Source organism: Natator depressus, chromosome 1 (assembly GCF_965152275.1).
Source record: "Natator depressus isolate rNatDep1 chromosome 1, rNatDep2.hap1, whole genome shotgun sequence".
Classification (NCBI taxonomy): domain Eukaryota; kingdom Metazoa; phylum Chordata; order Testudines; family Cheloniidae; genus Natator; species Natator depressus.
In genome coordinates, this window is record NC_134234.1 from 201,818,373 (window position 1) to 201,841,174 (window position 22,802).

General features: G+C 45.4%; 1 protein-coding gene and 1 long non-coding RNA gene across 2 annotated transcripts in view; one reads left to right on the forward strand and one right to left on the reverse strand.

Annotated features, from left to right (window-relative positions):
- The window catches only part of CASQ2 (calsequestrin 2), a 51,775-nt gene extending 46,798 nt beyond the window's left edge, over positions 1 to 4,977 (reverse strand). Inside the window, exon 1 of the mRNA XM_074974431.1 lies at positions 4,538 to 4,977. Coding sequence (XP_074830532.1) covers positions 4,538 to 4,771 — 234 coding nt within the window. The 5' untranslated portion in view covers positions 4,772 to 4,977. The remainder of the gene's footprint in view (positions 1 to 4,537) is intronic.
- On the forward strand, positions 4,606 to 17,251 carry LOC142000281 (uncharacterized). Its single transcript, XR_012642206.1, has 3 exons — positions 4,606 to 4,735; positions 13,704 to 13,797; positions 17,201 to 17,251. It is a non-coding gene; the product is annotated as an uncharacterized LOC142000281 (long non-coding RNA).
- The last annotated feature ends 5,551 nt before the right edge of the window (positions 17,252 to 22,802 follow it).

The following is a 22,802-nucleotide window of genomic DNA, read 5'->3' on the forward strand; positions in this document are numbered from 1 at the left end:
AGGGGATGTTTCTCCCCTCAGCTTCATTGTTCTGCTCCTCTTTCTTCCTGTACTTTGCCTATTTAGATTGAGATCTTCAGGGAGCTTTTCTGCTGATTTATCTGTGAAGCACCTAGTGCAGAGGTGGGCAAACTATGTCCTGCGGGCCACATCCAGCCCGCGGGACCCTCCTGGCCCAGGAGGCTTGCCCCTGGCCCCTCCCCTGCTGTTCCCCCTCCCCTGTAGCCTCAGCACACCACGCCTCGAGCGCAATGCTCTGTGCGGCTGGGCAGAGCGGTTGCAGAGTCGCGGCCTGATCCGGTGCTCTGGGCGGCATGGTAAGGGGGCTGGGAGGGTTGGATAGAGGGCAGGGGAGTTGGTGGGTGGTGGGCAGGGGTGTGGATAGGGGTTGGGACAGTCAAAGGGCAGGGAGCAGGGGTGGTGGATGGGGCAGGAGTCCCAGGGGAGCTGTCAGGGAACAGGGGGGTGAGAAGCAGGGGTGGGGGTTGAATAGGGGGTGGGGGCTGGGCCATGCCTGGCTGTTTGGGTAGACACAGCCTCCCCTAACTGGCCCTCCATACAATTTTGGAAACCCGATATGGTCCTCAAGCCAAAAAGTTTGCCCGCCCCTGACCTAGTGTAACCCAGTGATGAGTGAGTGTTGTGGCCCTGGTCCACGGAGGATAGGAGTCTGTTCCAGCCTTGCTCTTTTGCTTAGGCTGTAGACACTAATATTTTTAGCTCTGAAGGTCTCTGCTTCAATTCCCAGGATCAACCGAGATGGCGGCTGTTACAGTAGCACACCGTGAGTGCTGTACAATAACAATACGAGTTAACAGGGTGGGAGGGGAGAGAAGAGCCCTTTAGCCACAGCTTAGATACCACTGGCACACACCCCTCCCGTCACCACTGCTGCCATTTTGCAACACCCCCTTCCAGCCCCTAGTGGCACCACTGACCAATCAGGGAGTGGCACAAAATCGGAAGTGCAGCTGCCTGAGGCTGGCAGAAAAGCCCTAGCTCCAGCTGCTGCTTCCCCATCAGGTGCCACGCCAGGAGCCACTGCCATGGGGGAGCTGCAGGAGCCATAGTTCCTCCCTGCCAGGCAGCAAATGCAGGAGCAGGTCCAAGGAACTGCAGCTGCTGAGGAATACCGCCTGCCTGCTTGCACCTGGAAGGAGGAGTAGTTGCCAGATAACAGGAGCCCACTCCTTTTGCAAGCCAGAGAAGGACTCTAGATCCCAGACCCAGTGAGGGAGCCCTCCAGACTCCAGCGTGGGACCCCATCGAGGGATCTGAAGACACAATGAGCAATCCCACTGCACCATCGCTGTCAGTTATGGCGTTACTCTTCTTTGTTAGCTGGTTGTTTAAGTTGTGCCCATGACCATAGTATCTGAGCATATGGGCTTTGAGTGGGTGGGGTTTGGGTTGTGGGTGGGGCTGAGGAGAGGACCACTGCTAGTTTGACCCTTGCACTTCTAATAAAACATAAGCAACCTGTGACGGCTCTAATATATACTTATTGTTTTACTCCAGGCTGTCAGCATCTTGGTCACTTGGGCCAGAGACCCTTACCTCCAACAAGTCAATGGCTTGTTCACAAGGCACATTTTCTCACCACCCTGAAAATGAATGTGTCAGAGAGAGGACATATGTGATCAGACTGTGCGGCTGTCTTTGCAGGTGTACGTGAGGCTGTGCTGTGGCTTCCTTGGAAGTGTATTACTCTTCAGTCTGCTCATTGTGGCCACATTTCAGCAAAGCACTTAAACCTGTGCTTAACTTTAATCAGATGCTTACTTGCTTTTCTGAAGCAGGGTCTGTCTCTGCCTACCCCCTCCTGGTGCCACTGTCTCATCTCCTTCCCTGTACACTCCTCCTCCACCACAACATATATCTTCCTACTGTATTTTCCACTCCATGCATCTGATGAAGTGGGTTTTAGCCCACAAAAGCTTGTGCCCAACTAAATGTGTTAGACTCTAAGCTGCCACAAGGACTCCTTGTTCTTTTTGCTGATACAGACTAACACGGCTACCACTCTGAAACCTAACATCGTACTAGAAGTTGTTCTCGTGCCTCAGAGTGCCCCACAGCAGGGGCCACTAGAGAACCATGTTTCCCCACCTTCCCCCAACCAGGAACTGACAACTAGCACAGGTTGAAACATGGATTTTCCATCTTACAAAAAAAAATTGGCAATTTTTTAAAAAAAATCTCCCATATGGACAAAAAGCCAACATTTTTTGCACATAGAAATGGGGGGCGGGGTGGAAGAGGGATTATTTAGCTAAAGCCAGAATGTTTCATTTGACTTCAACCTGTTTTTATTTGATTCTATTTATATAAAACGTTGAAACAAAAAGCCATTTTGAAATGAAAAATTGAAACTTTCCATCCTGAAAAGGTCACAAGGGGAAGTGTTGACATTTTCAAAATGTTTTTTCTAATCTGTTTCCACATGAAATTTTGCTGAAATTGAGCCAATTTCATGAAAAATTTCAGGTTCGTCAAATGGCATTTTCTGATGGAAAAATGTTGGAACAAAAACTTTCCAACCATCTCCACTGTGAATGTCATGTCAGTAGTGTACTCCCGGCCCCCATCAACCTGTGGACACCAAAACATTCTATGAACAGACAAAGAATAAGGTCCATTGGCAGCAGCAGTACATTCTGTCCTGTCGATGTGCCACAACCCTGACCCACAGAAATCACCTCTAGGAGCGAGAAGAGATATGAATCTCCATGGCTCATTCAGTTTGCATTGGCCTCACTGTGGAGATTGCCAGAAAAGGGGGCAGATGTGAGGGCAGTTTTGTACTGTGGACACCCGTCCACTAGGCACTGAAACAAACCTCACCAACACACTTCATTCAGGCCAACAGGCAGATTCTTAAGAATACATTTTAAGTGAGTTTTATTTTGGTAGCACTTTGAATGATAGTTCTATCCATCTGTGGTACTTCTATGGCCCCGTCACGCTAGTGTCTGAACACCTCTTACTCCTTAATGTATTTATCTTCACAACACCCCTCTGAAGTGCTATTATCTGCATATTACAGCTGATGAACTGAGGCACAGGGAGATTAAGTGACCTGCCCAAGGTCACACAGGAAGTCTGTGGCAGAGCCGGGAATTGAACCCAGGTTTCCAGAGTCCAAAGTTAATTATATCCTAACCATTGGACCGTCCCTTGCAAAAAAAATAAAAATAAATAAAGTTCTCACATACACATTTAATAAGATAGCTAGTGACAGATTATCATGGACAGATTTTTGGCAGGGAATAACACCTGTAATATATAATAGATACCTTCTGTCAAGCCTCCATAAATATGTATGTAGTAATCAATTGCCATTTATGTAGCACATAACTACCCTATTAAATAACAATGCAATTATAGCATCAGTATAAACATCTTAGCTAGAGATCTGCAGTTAAGTTACCCAGCTGATAACCCAGTTTTGCAAAGAACTCTACCTCCTCTTTCCCCCGGGGCAAGTAATCGTGTTTTGATGGGTGAATATAATTTCCTTGGTTTTTCTGTCACCTTCATTGTTAAATTGTATGGGTACATTCTGAATCTGGATTAACATGCTGTCAGGATAGTGAACCCCCAGTGGGTATATTTTTCTAGCTTTCAATTGCCATGCTATTAGGATGCAACACATTTAAACCCCAGATCTGGGAAGCAAAGTGTAACTGTCCCTTCTTCACTCCTTACTTTTTCCGAGCTGAGATTGGGGGGAGCCTCCTCAACCAAGGTGGAAAATGAATATCTAAAGACACTTCCCCGCCTCCTTAAATTCAAGTGCCCCCCTCCCCAATGTGACCCAGTAGCTTTCAGGTGCCTTTATGACCAGGAACCAGTGCTACAAATCTACCATGTAATTTTTACTGTATTTCCCTTTGCAAAGGATCAGTTCATTAGAACCTCTCCTCGCTGGGTAATTAATCACACATTCTCGGAAATGGATGGTTATATTGAAGAAACTAATAAGGAGCTACAGAAAGACTCCAAGCAGGCAACTGAATGTCAGGGGAGCACAAAGGATTAAGCATTGGCAGGGACTGAGAGCTTTTTTAAAAAGGCAGCCAAGTATTGTCTTTGCAACACTGTTCAGTAAGGGCTCTCTGCTGAGCCCTCCTAGTGGGCTAGAAAATTGGGTTCAAGTCCAAAATATGGGCAGGCAAAACAGCTTGGATAAAATACGAAGTAACCTGAACATTTGCCCAGCATTCAAACTGGAGCCTCAACTCTTTCCAGAGAGTTGGAAAAGCTCAGTCATCTTGGTTTCTGTTGTTTCTGTGGAAAAAGGGTTCTTGGTTTTGGATGGATGCAGAAATTCTAACAGCAGCACCTGAAAGCCTATTCTCATGAGATTTCCAGACCGAAGGGTTTCAGCTGAATTCAACACCCAATACTTTGGGGATCTGTCCCACCTGAACCTTATGAGTCTTTTCCCCTGGCTAGTCCAGATGACCCCAAACTGCACAGCAGTAGTAAACCCTGGCTGAAACAGCTGTGCAGCCAAACATGCACCAGCACTTACCTCCAGTACCATCTCTGTCATCTGGAACTGCTTCTGAGAGACTTTATCAGAGCCCACAGGCTCATGGAAGAGTAGGCAGAGAACATCATACTTCTTCAGGGCCTGCTTGTAGTTCTTCTCGTTCAGGTCAAACACCCGATCCTTCCCATCGTAGGTGGGGAAGTCCAGTCCCTCTTCAGCCCTGCAGCAGAAGAACAGGTAAGAACCTGCCAGTAGCCAGCAAGCTATCTTCATTGGGAGATAGTGTGGGGTGTCTTTTCTTATATATCTGAGAAGGGAAGGAAAAAGAGCCAGCAGAAACCAGAGTCTCAGGGTGAAGTTTGAACTGAGTGTATGTTTCCTCTGCCTTCCTAATGATCAATCCAGGCCAGTGGGAAGCAGCAAACTTTGCAGTCCTGGGCTGAAGACAAAGAGACAGACAGGAGAAGCTGCAAGGCCAAGCCCTGGATACCTTACATAGCTCTGCCCAGCTCCTGTGTCATTAGGAACTCCATTTTTAGGAAGCAGTTGTTTCAGGCTAAAAATAAACCCTGCAATGAATAAAAAGGACAGATATGACACCATTGAGGGACTTGCTGGCACTCTGCATCATCTGAGCGAGGGAGAGGGAGTGGAGGAGAATGAGATTAGGAATGCAGGCAGGCAGGCTTTATCAAGGGAAAGGGTACATGGGGCATCAAGGCACAATCCACCTTATTAGGACTTTAAAAAATAGACAGTTGATGGGACACTAAGTGGTATCTTTCTTTCTCAGTACTGTGTGGTTCATGCCTAGATATCACAGTAGTTAGGCTTTAGATCAAGGGATTGATCAATCAGTCTTGGAATATAAATGCAGTTAAATGTTTCATGATAGTGATTCTCATTGACACTGCAAAGAAGAATTCCATCTCCCCAGTCTCCAGGGAGTGGAGACAAGTGAGGACCTTGGGAGTTTTCTTCTTCTTCTGGGGTATTAAGCAAGGATCATCACTGAGGTTCAGATAGGCCCCACACCTGACTTGTTCAGTTTCCTCCAATCTCCACAGCGATCCGTGGTCATTGGTAGAGCTTGGTCCTTCCTGTCTCTATGTACCTGTGATCCTGGAACAAATGGAAACTGACCATGCCATTTCTGACACCCAGAGTAGTTAACATGCATCCAGACCCAGGCATTATTGAGATGTGGCTAAAGCATTCTGATGTCAAACAATATGAGCGGCTGGTCTTACTGACCACACTTTGTGTCCAGCAGCTGGGAGCTTTGGGCAGAGGTCAGTGATCTCATCAGGACATTGGACAGAGGCCGGATGTCTTTGCTGATCCTCCTCAACTTCTGGGAGGCTGTTGATCACCAGGTGTTGCTCACACAGCTACACAATCCAGCAAGGGTAGGTGGAATCACTGTAGAGTGGTTCCCCTCATCCCTTTCTCTTCCTTGCCAGCAGGTGAAGCTGGCTGACTGCTCCTTCTCCCCAGGGACTCTGAGTTGTGGGATCCCTCAGGGCTTAGTCCTGGTACCCCTTTTCTCTTCCAGCTACATGAAGCTACTGAGAGAGACAGCGTGAGAAGCTGTGGGTTGCTGATGCCCCCTCTTTGTGTCTTCCTCTCCTCTGACCCAGAGAGCACTGCTGACAGACTCCCCCCGGTGTCTGGCAGTAATTGGGAGCTGGAATAAAGCCAGCTGGCTGGAGCTCAACCCAGACAAGATGGTGGTGATGCTGATCTGCAGGGAGAAGTGTTTTAAGGGCCTGGTGAAATACAGTTCAACTGGGCATCAGAGAGGGGTTTACAACTCTTGTTCTTACTAGACTCCCCACTGCTCCCAGGTTCCTAGACTCACAGATTGCTTTGGTCACCCACACAGCACTCCTTCCCTTACAGTGGTAGAGACTGTGTCACTTCCTATTAGATACAGATCTCACCTCAACCATCCATGCCTTTGTAGCCTTTTGGCTGCTCTACAGCAATAGGGTCCACATGAGGCTAAACTTGGAATCCACCTAGAAGCTCCATCTGGTGAACTTCCTCTCTTCTGAGCGACCCAGGATCCTCTCCCTGCACTGGCTCCGTAGTGCCTGTCAGGTGAAATTCAAGGTGTTGGTTAGCAAATGCAAAGACCTAGAAGGTAGAGGCCCTTGTTATCTTAAAAGCCTCCTCGCTATTTCCTACCCCCCATACAACCAAAATTTGCCTGGAACTTGGCATCCCAAACCTGAAGCTTCACGGAGCTGAATGAATACCAGGTATTCTTTGTGACAGGCCTGCACCTCTGACATTACCTTCCTACTGAACCATATACTAGCACAAACCTGGCTGTTTTTAGAAGGAGCTGCAAGACTCCTCTCCTAGCTGATGAAACTCCTAGCTGACTAGACACATTAAAGTGATCATTCACTGGATACTTAGGCTGTAAAATTAGAACTTGGTTTGTAAGCTCCTCGGGGTATGGAACAGGTTGTTTGTTTGTCTTTAACAAACCATATCCATTTATGATGCTGTGTAAACCCCCATCAGTAACAGCATGTGTTTTAAAGCACACATAAATCAAACTGCATCATAAAATGAAACACTCGCTGGAATTCGTGTGCCTTCACTTGTCAAAATCAGGTTCCCAAAGCCTGCTCTCCTTTTATTTCAGTAGGTCACAGATCTTTGGAGAGTGGTCCACTTTCATATTTCTTGAGCTATTTTTAAGTTGTTTCTCTTCCAGAACAACTTTCTGAGCTGTTTAAAAATAGACGCAACCCCATTCTCTTTTACAGTTTTTAAATGACTTTAATTCTAGTGAAAGGTGCTCGATTATTAGCTCTGGAGAATGAATAATGTATAATACACACACACACAGCATGAGTAGCAGCAGGGCAAGCTTTTCTCGCAAGTGTGCCTCCATGGAGGGACCTTCTGTAGCAGTGCCATTGTCAATGGTCCATTCATTTCTTAACCTTTCCACTGAGCGTGTCAGCTAGGCCATGGGACCATTTAGTGCCATTTGTGATGGTCATTTTTTGTGATTTTTTTTTTAAATGTGCCCAGCTAAATCTCTGGACGCCTATCTACTAGTTTGGATTGGTGGAATCAACGTCTTTCTGGAGGTGGAGTTTGTCAGCAGAACAAACTTTTCCTTGGTATTTTGTAGAGATGGACCTGTACCAAAACCTTGGATCCCAACACCCCTGAACTTTTGTGGAAGTTTGGCTCTAGTCCTCGTCTCTACATTGAGTCAAATCAAAAATCCTGAATATAAATGGCCCTGTGACCTTTGAGATATTCACAGTCTCCTTGAAATTTTCTAATTTGACCTGACCTCTATTATTTTAACTCTTCTACTTCCATGCCCAGCTGGAAACAGGACAAAGAGCGCAATGCAAAAATGAAAAAGTTAAGCTAACTGGTTTGAACTTCCAAAAAAGTTTGTTTCAGGTAAGCTGGATGGCTCAGGGTATTGGTAAAGCAATACAGACAGAAGCAGAAGGCAAGTCCAGTGGCTAAGTCACATAGTCTGTCTCTCTGTTCCCCATCTGTACAATGGGGATAACAGTACTGCCCTGCCTCAGTGAAGTCCTCAGATACTATAGTATTGGAAGTCAGATAAGTACCTGGTGCCATCATTTTACATGCTGTGTTACAGAGATTAAACCACCATCCTTGCTCTGGTAACCATCATACCAGCCTTCCATCTGAAGGCTGTCCAGGGCAGGGACCCATGTGAAATGAGGTGCTAGGTCTCTGGTCCAGGTCCTTCTGAATAGGTGTCCACATCACTAAAATCACCATCGTAACTGGCACCAAATCTTCATGGAACAATTCACAAAAGAAGACAGGGACCCGAGGGAGGAGACGAGTGGGGAATAAGGGTGTTTGCTGGGCCCCAACCCACTAGAGTGCTTTTTGTGCTTTTTGGTGTAGTTTAGAGTATTTTTTCTGGGTGAAATCCTCTCTTGGTTGAAGGGGTTGGAATAGGGGCAGGGAGGGGGCGGAGTTGAGGTGGGGACTTTGAAGAAGGGGTTGGAATGGGGGCAGGGAAGGGGTGGGAAGAGGCGGGGCAGGGGCGGGGCCTAGCAGGAGGGATGTGTGTCAGTGATGCGGCCCTCGGGCCAATGTACTAGTCCTCATTTGGCCCTCATGGTGATTTGAGTTTGAGATCCATGCTCTGGAATCTAAAGAGGCCAGACTTCTCATCCCCCTTTCCCCCAGCCCTGCAGACATACAGGGCAGGGCGCCTGCTGGAAAAGTGTAATACATGAACACAAGTTGTGTCTCTTCTCACCGTGTGGCTATTACGAAGGAGTTTGGAGTGTAAATTCTCTCAGCTTCCCCCCACTCCACACTGACATGCTCCCCTTCATTTCCCTGGCTGGTCAGCAGTGCAAATGAGCTCTCCAGCTACATCAGATACAAATGGCTCCAAGGAATCTGGCTGGTTTTTTTCTGAGGCTTTCGGATTTAAAGTTCTGCCTTAGCTAATCTCGTTACAAGCCTCTAAGACCTTGTATGTTTTCCAACATAGGTGTATTCAGAAAATGTACCTTTTGCCACAAGCTGGCCTCATTACAGGAACGCTAGATAGTCAAACAAGGTCATGGTTTGTAATAACTCCCAGATTCTTACTATTATTAGCACAGAAGCCTTAGAAAACCATTGATAGCTTATGGGAAACTGAGAAAAACATTCTCATTTAAAAGGCAATTTTTCAGCTTGAGTCTCCACTGTCTTGCACCCTCCCTTGCGTCATTTAGCCCTGCGCAAGCTGAATGTTAAAGGCTCCCAGTCGAAGCACTTTGCACTAGTGTCAGTGATGACAAGTGCAAGGCAGTGAAGAATCAGGCCCATCAAATTTGCTGTTATATAGGGCTTGAGATATTTGCAACTTCCATCTGGCAGCTGGAGGCACTTTGTACACTTGAATTATTTAAGCTTCACAACACCTGCTGGCTCCCATTTACTAATGGGGAAACTGATGCACAGAAAAGGGAAGGGATTTGTCCAGAGTCGCACAAAAATTGTAGTGGGAGAGCCAAGAAGAGAAGCCGTGTGAAAAACTGTTGTCTCAGTTCACTGGCTGAACTGAAAAATTTAAATAAATGTATTTGGGGCAGACCCAAAACTGAAAAATTCTGATTTTTTTCAGTGAACCAAAGAAGTAGGGGGAAAAAAATCTTTTGTTTGACCCAAAATGAAACATTTCATTTAGTTTTTGACTATTTTTACCCTTTAGAAAAAGTGAATAAGCTGGAGGTAAATTTTGAAATGCTCAGACATTCCAAATCAAAAACCTGAACCATTCCACTTAGAAAATGTCAAAATGAAACGTCTTAGTTTTTTCCTGAATTTTTTTTTAATTGAGACAATTTGGCAAATTTAGCACGAAGTCATGAAGTGTTTTGGTTGACCTGACTGCATTTTTTTTTTTTTTTGGCAAAACAAAGTTTTATCAGAAAAATTTCACCCAGCTCTACCCAGAGGCCCTCCCTGCCTCTCTCTTGCTCTATGCATTAGACCAGATAGGGTCCTTACTGCACAGGCATTTAATAAGCAAAATTGTTACTTGAGAAATCTTGTCCTCCAGAGCTGTCAACATGTCACACGATTGGGGTGGCTGCATCTGCTTACCCTAAGCAGATACTCTGGGCTTGTTTCAGTGTCCCACCCAAATGGGATATACTTCAAGGGATATCCTTGCCAAAACTGGAGGTGTCCCATGAGAGCAGGGTACTACCCCTAAGTCAGGACAGGGTGGCTATCCCAAAAAACCTTGAGTGGCAGCACTGCTCCCTGCTGTGATGCTGAGATGATGCTCTGTACTTTGTCATTGCTCAGTCAATATCACTGGATCCCTCACATAGAAATACTTCCCCCTTCACACAGTATGATGAAAATCTTAACTGGGACTCCTGGTCACCCCTTCCATGCAGTAAAGTACAGCAAGAGACTTGCACCCTGCCACCTCATGCTAAATTGGGGCAGGAGAAACTGAAAAAAAATGGATCTGGAAATCTCCCAGGAAAGACCCTTCTTATGAGACGTCTGGCCATAGGGCCCAGTTCAAGGGACCAGTCATACAGCACAGTCTGTGCGCATACCTGTGTTCAGACTTCTCCCCACTTCCTCAGCCCATGTGCTGCTGTCTGCAAAGATTATCCTTGCTAGACGAGGAGCAGTCTGCACCAGGTCTGGTGCGTTGACCTATGGTGTACATGCCGCATCCCTACAGTGTCACACTTACAGTGTGTGACCACTCCAGGCTCGTGCAGAGGTGGGAATGGGTGCAAAGATTATGCCTCCCAGCTCTCCGGGCATCAGCTTTTCAGGCACACATGAATTACGCCTTCTTTTGGCAGATGGATGAGTTTGGATAGTTTGGAAAAGATCCTCAGGCAAGCATCTAGACTTTTGACTCTTTGGCTAATCCAGACCTGGGGAGGTTTCATTGACACATCATCCGTGCTTGTACTATCCTCCTCTGCCGGGAGCCACAGGTCCTTTGAATGCCCAATAGGCCTCCTCCGACCATATCACATTAAATTCAATGCCATGCAGAACAAGTTCAAAGCTAGTCTAATTCCAAGAAAGGTTTCTGACCATATTTTGTTTATTTGGTAGCTGAGAGCAAGAGGAGGCAATTCATTTATTTAGGGTGGCTAACATCTGGCTCTGAACAAACTCTGTTCATCCCATGAAAACCCTTCCAGATCGCTTCTTGCTATGTCTAGGAGTGCACAATTTACTTCTTTGATTTACTTAGCTCTGTTCATTTAAATTACCTGGCGGTAGTGACAGTGTCGTATGATTTAACCATCAAGTCATTCTGCTTTGGCTCATCACTTTACACACAGGCACTGGCCATAGGGGCCAGATTCTCTGCTGATGAAAATTAGCACAGCTCCATTGACTTCAATGGAATTGCACCAATAGCCACCAGCAGAGGTAGCATATTTCAGAGGTTAGGGAATGAGCCTAGCATTTGGGAGACCTAGGTTCAAGCCCCTGCTCTGCCATAGTCTTCCTGGATGACCTTCTCTGTGCCTCAGTTCCTTCAATAGCACTGTCCTATCTCACAGGGTGCTGTGAGGATAAATACATTAAAGATTGTCAGGTGTTCAGATACTAGACAGTAATGGGGGACATATAAGCAATTTAGATAGAGAAATCTGGATCCAGATTTCAAAACCCCTGAAAGAGGTGAGTGTTTAGAACTAGGTTTTTGGTTTGGCCTGTTACAGAACTAGTGGGGATAGCCACTGGTGGCCAAACTTTCCAAAGAACAGTTTTCAAAAACTGGTCAGAAGTGTCCCAGTAGTTGATGCTGAGCTCTGTTGAAAATCTGGCCCCAATTCTGGGGGCTGAGCACTCCAAAAAGAAGAGGGGGCAGAGCTCTTTTGAAAATTTAACCCTAAACTTGTCTCTTCAAAGCAGGGGGGTGGGGTGGATTTAGTGTTTTGTTTTGGCCCAGAGCCCCAGGAACTTTTAAAACTAGACTCGACCAAACTCTAGGAACTAAACTGCGTGGAACAATCCTGCACTAACAGGTTTGGAGATGGACTGGATGATCTAATGAGTCATCCCCATCCCTAGTTTCTATGACCAGCATTATCTAACTGGCATGTTCATTTGCAATGAAAACTCCAGGGTAAGTCACAGGGTTCTGAAATCAGGGGTGCTGGAACAATTTCTATGGTGGGGGTGCTCAGAGCCATTGAACCCAACTATAAACCCTGTATATGATGGAAACCACGTCAAGCCAGGGGTGCGGCAGCACCCCCAGCACTCCAGGTTCTGATTTTTATCTGAATGTATGGTTTTAACTTAGTGATGTAAATCAGCATAGCCCTTCAATGGGAGCTCTGCTGAATTACACCAGCGGCAGATCTGGGCCTAGCAGCTTCAATATTGGCATCACTGGGCTACTTTTCTCCTCTCATTTCCTTTCCCCTCCCAGTGCACCGGCTTCTGTGCTGCCTTTTGAAATTGACATTGTGCTGTGACTTGAGCAGCCCAGGAACATGTTATTGGTTGAATGCACTGGGCACATTTTGGCAAGCGCAGTGAAGTGTTGGGGTGACCTGATTCATCAAAGGGCATTTCGATTTCATTTTGCTGATGATCTGGACAAGCTTAGGGCTCTTCTTCACTTTACAGGGGGAACAAAAAGGATTTTCTGCTCTTGAGTTTCCCTTCTCTGTTAACCTGGCTCTCCCTCCTTCGCCTGGACTTCTAAAAAATCATGATTTTTGGCCATTATTTTTGAATGTTTGGTGCTGGCAAGACTGGAGCCATCCTCCCTGTTGGTGTGTGCTGGCTTTTGGGCTGCTGTGTACTATTGGAGCAGCCCCATTGTAGCATATATAAGAGGCAGAACTGGAAGCAAAACCCGCTTAACACTTCACATGCTAAGATCTTGTTTACAGCTGTTTATAACTTTGCCAAACTGTAACCGTTTCTGCTGAAATTTTCCATGCTGGGTGTCTGCCTCAGGCTGAATGGGTTTTGAAAATTTCAGCCAAAATGGTTCAGCTTTTCGGAGAAAGAGACTATGGGAAAATATGTTGTCTTGTGTATGTTAAAAAATTATTGAGACTTCTTTTTAAAATGCTCCCCCTCTCCTCCCCGATTTGGAGCAGGGACTTGAAATTTGGCAGTGAGGTGGCATACTGAGTTAAGATTGCAGAGGTAACTTTCATTCTGGCATTTCCTAGCTTTTGAGTGCTTGACTTTGCAGTCTTAACAATGTTCTTCTAGTGGGTTTGTGTGTGTGTGTGTGTGTGATATCATTGAAGCCAAAATCTGATTTCCAGCTCAGTTCATGCTGAATCCAGGAGCAGTTCACCTAAATTCAGAGAGGTTACAATGTAAAGGAGTAGGAAGGGCAACTAAGTTCAATATTCACTGGTCCTGAGTCTCCTCTGCCGTGCGCCTTGTATTACCGTTTATACATGTGCAATATGAGTGCGAGGTGAACATAAAACATTACCAGTCAGCATTCTCCACTCGCTCAGAGCAGTGGTCGTGTTTTACGCTCATTTCTTTGCAGAGGAGGAAATGACTAAACAAGGTGCAAAAACAGGGAAGAATCAGGCTGTATGGGCCAAAGGCTGGGGTAGGGATGAACGACACAGAGCATAGCCGAGGGGATGGAGTGGAAAGGTGGCTTAAGCTCACATGTGCTTTCCTCGTGGCTTCTGTGCAGGGTTGGTCCCCCTTCCTGACCGCTGCTCTGTCTTATGCTGGTTGCAAAGGAGCTGAAGCTGGTTGCAAGGAGCTGAAACCACAGCCAAGAACAGGTACGGCTTGGGGGCATTTTAGCCATGGCCTCTTTCCTTTGACCACACTTCCTTTTCCCATAATACTGGCAGCGGAGAAGGGTTATGCATAACAGACTGTACAGTGGCTCAATGTCACTGCAGAATCACCTGTGCACTGGGGTGATCCTCCAAGGCAGTTAAACCAGCTATTGAGCCTAGGGTTGCAAATTTTGGTTGGCTGTATTCCCGGAGATTTCATCACATGATATAATCTTTAATTAACAATTCATCTTTAATTCCTGGAGACTCCAGGCCACTCCTGGAGGGTTGGCAACTCCAATTGAGCTGGATTGCACAGGTGTTGGTTGTCTAAAGGAGACACACCTCACCAGTGATCCTGGCCCTGTTTTTTGATAATCAAGTCTGAAGAGAAGAGAAAAGAGAGAAAAATAAACAGAAGAAAGTGAAAGCGTAATAGCCGCTAATAGGAGAACCCATGCTGTGCAGTAACTGTTGCTCATTGCTGTAGTGTAGTAAGCAGTCCCTTCTGTGACCCTTTTAGGTGCTCCTAAAAGCACAAGCGTGTTAGACAGAGTCCTAGAGAGACCCATAGGATCTGCCTGTGTCCGACAGTCTCCATTCCCTTTATATTCATTGCAACCCAGTCCTGTGGCTTCTTTACTCAGGGAATGCTGTCAGAGATAGTAGGAGAGAGGGAGAAATTAAGCTGTAATGTATATTTGTTTTTCTTGCTAATGAGACACCTGTCACTAAACAACACATCAAGGTTGCAGGCTTTTTGAGGCTTCCATAAAGGGTTCCTCGGTTTGTTCGTATTTATAACACTTGCCTTCCATGCACTGTGCCAGCTTGGAGAGGTCAGCTATCCGCTGAACAAAGGGAAACCATGCCACTCGAAGGACAGGGTGTTCTGCTCTTTCCATTTACATGTTAAAAGTGGCCTCCCAGCTGTCAGCAGATCTGCCATAGATCACTTGTGTCTGGGGGGCACTGAAGAATTGTGAAGGAAGGGCCAGGACAGCAGGCATCAGGCAAATGAGGCTGTAACTTCTAGTGCACACTCTGTGAACTCACACCTCTTTCTAGCAGTACAGGCTAAACCTTGATTTACTGAAACTCCTGTTACCCAACCTCTAGGTTATTAACCGGTTCTCTTCCCTGGAGTTACTCACAGAATTCCTAAGTAGAACTGTCCAGGAGGTTAGGATACTTTGGTGGTGGAGGTAAAAGTCAGAGAGGTGGGGTTTGGGTTTGGGGCACCACTCATCGCTGGCTCAGACTCCTCTGTTCCACAGCACATACCCAGAGTCTCACAGTCCAGCTCTGTAAATCCAGCTGTTCCATCTGCCTTCAGAGCCATAAGTCTTAGTTATGTGGAGCTTCTAAACTCTGCAGGACTGAAACGAAGCCCCTGTGGAGCTCTTAAAACTTTGCAGGAATGGGACCACAGAGGAGGTATGAATCAATTTGCCCTTAAATGAAAATTCTCTCCAGCAAACTTCAAATAAGCAGGTGGGTTAAGGATCTCAGATGAGCTGGAATATGTAGGTGCTTGGGAACCAGTTTGTACTGAGTTCTTATTATTAGCTGGAGAAGAAATAGATCATTTTGTTTTGCTAAACATTATTGAATCCCATTCTCGCTATGTCTGTTTTTTGCTTTCTTTCCCATTTTGGTCTAATATAGGAGGAAAGATTCCAGGGGAATTATGCAGTTTTCCTATTATCTGTAATATCTATGACATTTTGAATAACCTATATTCAGTGCCTGGCTTGCTCTGAAGTGATGTGTTGGTCTTTTTATATTACATTAGTAAATACTTGTGGACTTATATAAGCACAAACAATTGTGAGTTCAATTTTTCAGATGCATTTCAATAATTTCTGTGTCTAAGTGGCTGATTTATAGGTATAATAGTATACTTAGGCACCTAAGGGCTAGATTTTTAAACACATTAACTTCTCTTTTTGACACTCAGTTATTTTCAGGCACAGTTTAGGTTATATAAGTACCAGACTGTGTCCGCAAATCAGGCACTTTAAACAACTAAAGGACTTGGGCCCTAATTCAGCAAAGCACTTAAGCACATGCTTAACTTGAAGGCTGTATCTTAAGTCCTATTGAAGTCAATGGGACTTAAGTACGTTTTAAGTGTTTTGTTGAATCAAGACTCAAACCTCACCTGCAATTATATGTACCTGAGCAATTGCACTTGTAATTATTTTTATTTGCATAATTGTTGGTGGAAAAAAGGAAGCCTGGTTAAGGTTCACCTCTGATCAGAGTCTAAATAACCTAAACTGTGCCTGCAAATAATTGCAGGTGCAAAACTGTCCTTGCAATTATTTGTACCCTCAAATTGTGGTGGGGAGATCACTTTTGAATAATCTGTCCCTGAAAATCTAAGTTCCTTGGAGAACTTTGTGGTGGAAACTGAATTAACCCAGTTCTCAGTGAAAAGAAAGGTCAATGGGTAGGAAGTCTTACCACTCTGATGTTCTGGGGGACTTCCCCTAAGTGGACCCTTCTGTACCAAATGCTATTCTCTGCCTTTGTATCAGTGACCAACTCCTCCTCTATGGCTATCCAATGACAGAACTCTGACTTGGGCTGCCAGTATATGAGTGAGCATAGATGGAGAAGTTAATATTATAAGAAAAAATCAGGAAGCAACACCTTGCCTTTCTCCAGCCTGTTTTGCAGCAGATACAGACACATTGTAGGGTATTGACCTTCTCATAGGTATTGGTTTATAAAGCCCTAATCCAGCAAGATGCTTAAGCATATGCTTAATTTAGAGTCCCATTGGACTCCTCATGTGCTGAATGTTAAGCACATGCTTAAGTGTTTTGCTGGATCAGGGATCAGCTTCTGAAAGTCCTTCAAGAATATACCAGATAGAGTTGGTCAAAAGTATTTATTTCAAGTAATACTCGTGAATTCACCCTTTTTTCTTTTATTAGCAACTGATTCATGAACTGATCTTGACCTATGGGCAGATGAACCTTCCTCTCTGTCCCATGTCTGTCACCTTTCCACACTGAGAAGCTCTTAACACCCCCGCAATATATGTTAAGTTACACATGTGCTTTGTGATGGTCACATGTCACATACACAACTTGCCTAGACATATCTAACCACAGCTTTTCCTGATGCTGAACTCAAAGATGTATTATGACATTAAGCAAAATGCATGCTACAATGGTGATGAGATGAACATTAAAACAAGAAGGGAAAAAGTGTCACAGCCCCAGGACAGAGGAATGTCTAAGGATGCGGCCTGTATGGGTGGTCTCTGGTACCCTAACAATGGTTGCTCACAAACTCTTTGCTTCCGCTAAATACTACTAGCTATTTGTAATGAATCAAGTCCCATCTGGGGTGCCATTTTGTAACAAATTATGGCTGCATCCTCTTACAGACAGCAAGGGCACCAGTGGAGATCCAGATCAGGACCTTCAACACCAAAAGCGTAAGCCTCTAAAGCAGCTAGCCCAACTGTGAGTAACTAGAAAGTTGTCATCACTGCTGGGACCAGCCACTAGAGGGAGCCATGATCAGACAGAGAAGGCTCGTCTACTGTATATTTGTAGCGTGTGACTGGTCTCCTTAAGTCATGTGGTATTGTTTCTGCTCCTTGAATAGATGACTGAAACTTTTAAAATATATGCTATGATATGATATGTTTGTATTACCATGGCCCAGGAGCCCGTTTTGCCAGGAGCTGTACACACACAGAACAAAAAGTCAGTCCCTGCCCCAGTGAGCTCACAATCTAAGTAAATGGTAGAAAATCACAACAGGGAATCACAAATAATGCATTTCCTGGGATGAATAATCATTGGTGCACATCTGTGGTGCTTTAAAGATGCATGCACGTTTTCACAAACACTCAGCACCAACCCAAATTCTCATAAATTACAAACAATGAGACCACAAATAATACCAAATCGAAATTGTTATATTTTTCCATACACAAAAAGCTACAGATACTTCCAGTCTGAATTTCCTTTAGTTCAGATTTGGAGAACAACAAAACTAAAAAGAAGAGTAAAGTCTCCATGAGAGAGATTGTGTGTATTTCCTTTGATAGTTTGCACAGGATTTATCACAAAATGGCTGCCTGTCTCTGCAGACAGCATAGTACTTAAAGATATAAAGGTGCAGTACACAAAGAGTAAAGGCATAATAGTTACGTGGATAAATGCACCACAGAGCTCACTGCTTTTTTCAAAGGTGTATCATTTTTTTATGTTGTTGGTCCTTCTGATGCCATTGTCCTGTACTGACACCAGTGTCATACCAAAGCCAAGTAGTAGCAGACATAGGGGGCCTTGCAGGTTGGCTTCCTAGTGCAGGAGATATCAGTGACACAGTGTCTGGGTATATTACATGTGTGACTTGCTTTATTTACATACAAACACCAGTCCTGGGACAGAGGTGGTCACAAATAACATGCAGGGCAATCCCTTCTTCCAGGAATCCCAGTCCAATACCAATGCCCGGTTTCCAGGAAGTCTCAGGTATTGACACTAATGAGCAACCAACACGAGAGAAGACTCACCTGCTGCTCACACAGCTCCCTCTACACGGAACCTTTTGTAACCAAAAACTAACAACACAAACATTCCTTCCAAGACCAAGAAGTTAGAAGACTATGTGTAACAGTGTGACCTGGCAGAGCTGTATCTAGGGGCAGGTGAGCATGGCCATTGCCCTGAGCACAAACTTGCAGTGGGCACTCTAGCACTGGGCTACTCGGCTTTTGCATGGGTGCACACACTCTGCTGATTGACCGGCAGTGGGTTTTTGTTTTGTTTTTTGCTCAGATGCTCAGGGTGGGGAGGGGCGCTGCAAAAATGTTTTCCACCCTAACTGACAAAATGGCTATGGCTGCTCCTGCCCCCTCTTGACACCTTCCATAACATAGTGTTTAACCAGCCATCTGAGAAAAAGAGATGGGCCAGAACAAAACCCTGGATCCAGACACCTCCAAACATAGTGCTGGAACTAGAGGTGCTGCCGCACCCCCTGGCTTGAAGTGGTTTCCATTATATACCGGGTTTACACTTTGGTTCAATGGCTCTCAGCACCCTCCCCCCCCCGTACAAATTGTTCCAGCGCCCCTGCCTCCAAACTTTAGAAAAATGTGGATCAATATCAAAGTTCTCCCTCTGCAGTAGAAAACCCATCACTTTGATGATGACATACATAGTTTGCTTGGCATGTAGAAAACAGGTAGCCTTTTTGTTTGTATAGGGCTGTATTTATTGTTTTGATGTTTCTAGGTCAAGGGACAGAGAGAAGGAAGTACAGATAAAGCATTGGGGAAGAAGAATGATAGGAAGGTTCCTGTCCACTGACATCTTTTTCTTCAGATGCTGGCTCTAACTGTCAGGAAAAATATGCTGTTCTGAATTTACTGGTCATTACTTTTACTGAATCACCTGATGTTATGGGACAGTGTACAAACAGGGACTGATTAGTTTTCACTGTGCCCTTCAGAATCTTTAATACTTTGACCAAGTCCTTGCTAACTGTGCCCTTTGCTAAACTAAACAAACCCACACAGCACACACAGCTCTTGCTCCTGGAAACTGTTCTTTTCTTTAGCTATTGGTCTCTATCTGGTGGACAAAGGAGAAAATTGCTTCTGCCTTTTACAAGCTGCAGACAAGCTTGCTGAGAGCAAAGCCTTGGAGGTGCAGTGTGCTGTTTGCGGGGGGAAAGGGAGCCTTTCCTATGAAGCTGCTTCTGCTTGTCACTAGATGGCGATAACATACAATAATCTGAATGCAAACAAATACTCTGCTGAACTACTAGGCCCCAGCCAAAATAATTAACATTAAAAAAAAAAAAGCCTCTGTTAATAAGTCAGGAAGAACATAATGGGGGCCAATGGGTACTCAACACTTTTGGAAATCAGACCACTCACTTACATGCTCAAACAGAGACTGAGTGCACCTAATTTTAGGCACCTACTTGTGAAAGTCTTGACCAGAATGTGAATGGCCCTTTGTGTTCTTCTGGAGCATTGGGATCCATCAGATCTTCAAGGGAAGAACACCCCCTGCTGAGTTATCAATACTATTTCATTCAGCACTTGCATTTTCATCAGAAGTCTCCCATTCAAATAATGGCCGGATGCCCCATCTGCTTAAATTACATAATACCCCAAAAGCTCACAGTCCAAGGTAGTGAGGATACAGTCCTAAGATGCAGTTTGGCCAGGTTTAAAGTTATTTCACCTGCCTTTCCTCTGCTGTTGTTCTGTGCAGTGTAGATGTAATAATACTTTGTCCTTCTCCATCTCCAAGCACTTTACAAACATTAATGAATTTAGATTAAAAACATCCCTGGAAGTTTCTGTGGATAAGACTATCCAGAGTTATAATAGTTCATGCTAACAAAAAGTATTCAGTGTGGCTAACTCTTTCAATTTTATCATGAGTCTCAATAGTCTGTGTTTTTTCTTAAAGCCCCAGCTCCTGGAGTCATGTGATTTGTGAGACTCTTGGAGCAAAGCTGAAAATGTGACCTAAGTGCATCCTAAGGGCTCAGAAACCAGAAGGCAAAGAAAAGGAACCCCAAATGTATTATTTTGTAAAAAATGTGTGACCTGACTCATGATTTTTAAACACTTGGGATGGGTGATGCTGAGTTTTGGAAGGGTGATAAAATCTCATGTGTCGGGGCCAAAACCAATGTCTATTAGAAATTTGGACAAAACCTTCATGGGGGTCAGATTAACCCACATCTGCTTGCTGTAGGGGTTTCTTGCACCATCCTCTGGTACTGATCATCATCAGAGACAAGGTTCTGGACTAGATGGATCTTGAGCCTGATCCAGTCTGGCAATTACTGTGTTCCTATCCCAGTTAGGAAGGCTGGTATCATTATCCCCATTTCACAGATGGGGAAACGGAGGGGCAAAAAGAAGTGAAGTAACTTGCCCAAGGCCACACAGCAAGTCAATGGCAGAGCCAGGTAAAGGCTCCAGATGTCCCATCTCTGTGCTTTAATCACAAGCCCACCCTTCCTGCATGTTCACATTCACTGATGACACCGTCATTGTGTTATTTTGCCCTTTAGGGCCAAATTATGCCCTTAGCTTTGCTGGTGTAAACCCAGAGTAAAGCTAGGCAAGTAACTCTGAATTTGTAACTGAGAGCAGAATCTGGCACCTCACACACCAGTCTCTGGCTATTTAAATAATAATGGCATTTGTGCTGGTGTAGGTGCTGCAATGCTGCCCTGTGAATCCACCGCTGCTCGCAGCTGCGGTGCAGCAGCCATCTCCCCCTATCAATATCCTTTCCCCTGAGCTGGAAGGACTAAGGGATAATTTAGTCTTTATGCTAGTTTGGACTTTTGCTGATTACCAGCTGAGCCTGATTACACAGTCCATGTGGTCCTTCTGGGATACGGACTAGGCAGCACTGAGGAGACGCTGCGACTGCTGCTGAGACCATTTATTTCATTTTGGATTCTAAGATGAATCACTCTTTATCTCCCGTCCTCCCATGCACCCAGCCTCAGATGGTTAAGGGCCTTGGTTCTCATGAGTACTCTAAATTGGATTCTTGCAAGGCTGAAATGCAAAATTGCTGGTACAGATGTGACAGATCTGAACTCCTGTAACATCCGTGCCTTGGCATGCCACTTAAATGGGGTGAAGAGCTTACTTTTAGACAGAGTTGGGTACAAGCGGCAAAGTCTAGATCCAAACTTTAGGTGCTTGGATCAGGAAGACACAAAATTCAGGTCTGGCTCTCGATTGGCACTTCCCTGGAGTTCAGTGGTGTTTGCATCCGGGCTTTGGCTTTGGGCTCATGGAAAGTTTACAGTCTAAGGCTACAGCTGTGCCGCTCAAAGGTGCGCAGTGTAGCTGCTCTTTGTCAGCAGGAGAGAGCTCTCCTACCGACAAAATAAATCCACCCCCAATGAGAGGTGGTAGCTTTGTCGACGGGAGAGCTCTTCGCCGACAAAGCGCTGTCCACACCGGCGCTTTTCATTGGTAAAACTTTTGTCGTTCAAGAGGGGGGGGTTTCACACCCCTGAACGACAAAAGTTTTACCAACGAAACTGCAGTGTAGACAAAGCCTAATTAACAAATGATGTTCTCCCTCCTGTCTCGAGCCCCCTTTGTGGCACGTTTCTAGCATGCCCTGCCAACCAGGAGTGTGAACAATGCTGCAGCCTCTGTATATCAGGAACCCAGGGTTAGAGCAGGGATATAAAGTTTAAACCACAATGTGACACTCTACCTTGGGGGAGCACCCTGGAACCCCCATATTCCTCATCTGTATATACTGTAATTGTGATATTGCGTATAAAGCAGGCTGTGTGAGGTATCAGGAGAAAGGTTATGATCTGCTGAAACCCACTGTTCCATCTATCTATCTATCTATATATATCATTAATGCATATGAAGTTATGAGAATTGTGTTGTATGATCATCACTAAAACATGCTGTAAGTTTGGGAAGTGCCCAGATATTAGCTCCCCAAAGACAATAACCAGGGGGCTAACCAACGCCCAGGCAGGTGTCGAACAACCATCAACAGACATTATCCAGCAAGGGAACTACGTAACAATGCAATGACACACTTGCCCAAGGCCATTGTGAGAGACAGCTGAGGCTGGAGAGTTAAGGGGGCACAGCAGTCCCACAGTCCCAGGCTGCACCCTGGGGATCCTGTTACACACAGTTCTCTTTGTTAGATAGTGTGACAGGATCCCTGGGGTGCAGCCTGGGACTGTGGGGCTGCTGTGCCCCCTGAACTCTCTCCAGACTGGGTTGTCTATCACAATGCCTTGCTAGTGATCAGCAACAAACCCCTCCAGACGCTGTGATCACTCAGCACAACCGCATGTGGCGCCCCACACCCAGCTCGATTGCATGAATGCTCCCAGAGCCACTCATGAATCACACAGAGAAAGGCACCAGAGCCAAATCCCCCCAGCTCCCAGCACTGTACCCCAGGAATATACTATCTTGCACTGCTCAAGACGGGCAGTGC